This window comes from Callionymus lyra, chromosome 10 (assembly GCF_982586985.1).
Source record: "Callionymus lyra chromosome 10, fCalLyr1.hap1.1, whole genome shotgun sequence".
Classification (NCBI taxonomy): domain Eukaryota; kingdom Metazoa; phylum Chordata; class Actinopteri; order Syngnathiformes; family Callionymidae; genus Callionymus; species Callionymus lyra.
In genome coordinates this window covers 1082501-1087500 of record NC_141827.1, presented here as the reverse complement: position 1 = coordinate 1087500, position 5000 = coordinate 1082501, and the positions used below count along the sequence as shown (strand labels likewise).

The 5000-nt window shown below is 44.3% G+C and overlaps 1 protein-coding gene across 3 annotated transcripts in view; it reads right to left on the bottom strand.

Annotated features, from left to right (window-relative positions):
- Positions 1-5000, bottom strand: part of LOC148069847 (forkhead box protein P1-B-like) — a 41793-nt gene that overhangs the window by 23108 nt on the left and 13685 nt on the right. For all 3 annotated transcript variants that reach the window (XM_087801573.1, XM_087801572.1, XM_087801574.1), the window contains exon 5: positions 3633-3897. In XM_087801573.1, coding sequence (XP_087657699.1) covers positions 3633-3897 — 265 coding nt within the window. The remainder of the gene's footprint in view (positions 1-3632; positions 3898-5000) is intronic.

Genomic DNA, 5000 nt, shown 5'->3' with positions numbered 1-5000 from the left:
ACACACACAAACACACACACACCCCCCCACACACACACACACACACACACACACACACACACACACACACACACACACACACACACACACACACACTCACACTCACACACACACACAAACACACACACACCCCCACTCACACACACACACACACACACACACACACACACACACACTCACACACACACTCACACACACACACACACACAAACGTCTTTCTGACGTTGCACTCAAACTGTAAACATTCCCACCTGGCATCCATTTATCTACTGACCACTGCGGGCCACCAGGGACTGACAGCATCTACTGGGAGCTCCAGACTGGTTCAAACAGTGGGAAACGTCTCCGGAAAACAAACTCCCGACGAAACGTTCCATATGGTGAAACCACAATTTGAGCGAAAGCGGCCACGGCGGAGGCGAGCGATGCTGCGGCGGCGAGACAGCAGCATATGGACGCGAGGAGACGAGATACCAGAGTCTGGGGAACGAACTACATGCACCACCTGCGTCTGAATCAACTCATGTTTGGATTGAACTCGTGTGGAGAAGCTGCTCAGACTCGCGAGGTCGTTTCTTAAATGATGATTAAAGACGTGAAAATCTTCATCGCGCGAGATAATTAAGATGCAGTCGAGCATTTAGGGAAACGTTCTTTTTTCATCCTTTGAACGTGTGTTTTATTATACGATCGTCAACATCCATCCATACGATCGTCAACATCCACCAGAAGAACGTCAGTCCAAAGGCGTCAGAATGAAGTAAGAAAGTCATCTGTATTTATGCAGAGCTTTTCCAGACCAGGGTCACAAAGCGCTTAAACAATCAAAACAATATTCAATAAAGTATATACTTTAAAGGTCAAGAAGGCAAAGATTCTCTCGCAAGAGTTTCAACTTCAAGATATTTCCTGAAAATTGACGAGTAAATATCAATTAAACTAAAAGAAAGAAACTAACGATGAAGGAGCTTCTGTTCATGAGAACGTTTCCTAATATGAACAAATGCCTTTAAAGCCTCTTTTTAAAATAATGATACAAATTAAACAAATTCCACAACACAGATGGAAAAAGTGTTTTTCATCACTTAGATTCGACGGAATTATTGACTGTAATATTCATCCAGAGAAAATAAAGACAATAAATCTTCAAATGATGAAAACAAGTGTCGATGTTTCTTCTCTGGGCCTAAATAAATAAATGAACGTCTTCATGTTGTGTTTTAACTGGTTAGAAAACCAAAGCTCTCAGGAAGTACAAGTCGATGGTCTTCAAGCCTCTGATCAGGTTCAGGTCCAGATAAGTTCTCGCTCACACACGTCCATCAGATTATTCATCCGTCCCTGCGGCTCCTGATTGTTGTTCAGTAAAGTGGGCCGAGTGTGAAGACGCTCCCTGGACGTGACGCTCGGGGAACCGTGTCAGATACAGATCAGACACTTTCATTTCAACCCGCAGATCATTGAATAAAGACGACGGGCTCAGGATCGTCTTCTGCTCCGCGAGGAACAAATAAAAAAACAGCGGCAGCTGCAGAGAGCATCAGGGATGTTGGGAAGAACAGAAATCTTAGACGGATGCCACGGTGAGGAGCTAAGAGCACAAGCCTCATCTTCGCCGTGTCAATCTGGCACTGATTGAATTTCTCCTCCTTCCTTAAGACGGAAGTGCGGAGCCGGTGAGTGATTCCTGTGGATGCACTTAAGGTTTTAGTTGCAGGCGTCGTCGTGCCTGGGCAGATTTTATATGACACATGAAACTAACTACAAGGTACTTAAGGCCTCCTGTAAACCAATCTGAAGCCGCTCACAAAGACGCACCGGAGAGGCTTGTTTCTGTGGCCTGACAGAAGGACTCGCATCAATTAAAAGTTCATTAAGTTCATCAGCGGGAGGGTCGGGGGGGCGAGGGTCGGGGGGGCGACGCCCGGGCGGCCATTATCTTCAGATGATTATTCAAATCCCTGGATTATAATGCAGACATTTGCTCTCGGAATAATCACACTCTACATTATTGCCCTTTTTCTTCAGTGGATTCAAGTGTTTTTAAATGAACACAAGCTACGTTAGCATCGCTGCACGTAAGGAATATTCTCTTCTTTGTATCAGTGGTGGAGCTAATCCATGACAGTGCGGAGGAAAATCACCTGCTCGCTCGCTGACAGATCTAAGATCCTGCCAGAATATTCCGACGGAGGCTGCCTTCTTCACTTAAGCTCGTGTTAAACTGCTGTTGACATCTTCTTTAATCTCTGACAGGCAAAAGCTGCGGCGCCGGCATCACGTCTGCGCCCATGTTTCCCTGCGAGCTTCACCTGCTCCACGCACAGAAGTGGTTGGAAAATGAAAGCCACGTTTGTTCTGATGTTTGTGTGATGGTCAGTGTTTGTTTATTCGCCAGCGTTGAAACAAGATGGAGGAATAACTTGGGTTTACGTGTCGACACTATAACTTCAAGTAGAATTGTTTCGACAGCTGCCTCTTAATTCTTTATAAAGGGTTTATTTAACAGTTCAACTGAACTTTGAATATCAATTTGGTATTTCCTCTTTTCTGGTCAGTTTTTGGACGAGTTTTGACTCCATTATTGTTCATTAAAAACTATATATTTTTAAATCCAAACATATTCAATTTTCATCTGATGAAACTGTATTTTTTATCTTTTTTTTCAGTGTTTTCTTGATTGTGTTTCACATGATATTGATGTTTTTATTTCCTTCATCGCTGATAAAAAAATATTTTCTTCGCTCTCGACTCTCAGTGACGTGTGTCGACGTGTGAATCCCTGTTAACTGTGAGAAACTTCCTGTACTGTGTGATGAAGCTCAGTTCTATCGACGATATTTCAAATGCTGGCAAAGGAATTGAAGTAAAGATAAATATAAATAATATCAGATAAAAATCAGGACAGAAGTGAGCTGCTTGGCTGAGGTCTGCAGTCTCTTGAGTACTGTTGAGTTACACATATTTAATAGTTTAATTAGCTTGTGTTATCATAGAGTCTTTTTTATGTTTCTGGGCCTTCGGGTCACCTTGACCCTGAGCTAACACAAGGCTTGACATCATCATCATCATCATCATCTCAGGCTCAGCCACCAGCTTGACTCATGAACCAGTTGTTGAGACAGAAGATCGAATACGTTCAATAACTATTTACATCGACAACATTCACTTCCTTTCATCTCCTGCTGCCGTATCGCCGTTTCCTGGCCCCGCCCCCTTTTCCCTCTCGCCGTGGATCACCTCCAACCGCCTTTACGTTCCTGCGTTAAACGCTTGCTTTCATAATGACGTGTGTTATTTTTTGATCAAGGAAACACAAGTCAGATGTTCGCAGTGAGCTCACGCCGCCCGAGGCTCCTCAGCAGCAGTTCAAAGATCAGAAAACAAACGACGGAGACGCCAAATGAATTCTTTCCTTTCACACAAACACACACTCGCTCTCAGCCACGCGATGATTCATCCTGAGATGAAAATGATTCGTATAGTCTGTTACGAGGAACCGAACTGAAGATGTTGGTTTTCACAGAACAATGACGATGTTTTCATCTGAAGGCGCTGAGCTCAGGTGTGACTATGAAGTGAAGGCTCGTGAGGTCGAAGGTCAACACACCAGGAGAGAGAAAGCCACTTACATTTCCCTCTTGTGACTCAGGTACTGGCCGTTGGTGGAGGCGTGCTGGTTGAGGAGGGGGTTCTTGGGCGTGACGGGGGACGACAGGTCCAGACCTCGGTGGCCGTTGTTGCTGCTGCTGTGGTTGTTGTGACTGTTGTGACTGTTGTGACTGTTGTGGTTGTTGTGGTTGTTGTGGTTGTTGTGGTCGTTGTGGTTGTTGTGCTCCTCCTTCACGTCCGTCACCTCCTTCCACAGTAGCTGCAGCTGCTCCGCTGGAATCATGCCTGCCCCGAAACAAACCAGATCATTAAATCAATTAGCGTCTAATCCAAGTCTCCACTTCACAACTTAATTAAATCATGCGTCTGTAAACAAAACTGCCATTAATTAGGAAATATTGCGCTACAGGGAAGAGCATCCTTCAGCACGTTATCCGCCGCTGCTCCTGTGATCTGAAGCGTGTTTGTACAAATCCCTGGCATTCACACACATTTCATGAGTAAATAATTAACATCCAGACAAGGCATGAAATCTGAATAATCACCAGCGTCTTCTTCTGCCGCCGACAGGAGCAGAACACACACAACAAAAAGTTGACAATAGCGACACAAGAAAACATCCCACCCCTCGCCTGCCGCAGAAACAGGACCCCGGGGTAAGATTCTCAAAAGCGCATTAATGTGCAAAATACTTAAAGCTCTGCTCCGCCTCCAATTGACTCACAAGACTTAAACCTCATTTAACAAGTCAAGCATGCGGCAGCGCTTTGAAAAAAAACCCTTGAAGATGTTTTTTCTGTGAACTGAAAACACATCTGGGATGTTGTGAAGCCGGCGAGTGACATCCTGGTCGAAGTCAAGAATGAAAACAAATCAGAGTCAAACTGTGGATTAACATCACAGTAGATGTTCGTGTTGATATCAAGTGCTCGAGATAAGGAGCAGAGATTATTGATGTCGTTTAAACTGATCATCAGGAGAATCACTTGTTTGCTGAAGGAGGACAAACATGTCACGATGACAAAATAACATCACAAACCTACTTCCTGTTGAAGAGCGAGTGGTAAATAAACATGTCGTGATCTTTGAGTCCAACAAACGTGTTGGATGCAGGTGAGAGAAAACCTCTCGCAGATGAATCCAACCACAAAAGAGCTCCGGTCTAACATTACACTTAATTAAATCCAGAAAGATGATTTGCACGAGCTTATCTACTTGAGGTTCTATTCTCCAGACTCCTCATCCCTCCATCCCTCTCTCTCTCATCCTAGATATCTCAAGCATTCTTTTCTCAAGCGTCAGATTGTGTGTAAAACGCTTCCCGTTGTGGAAAACCTCATCGAGGTGAAGATCTCAACGGCATCGGCGCAAACATGTTTGTATTTGAT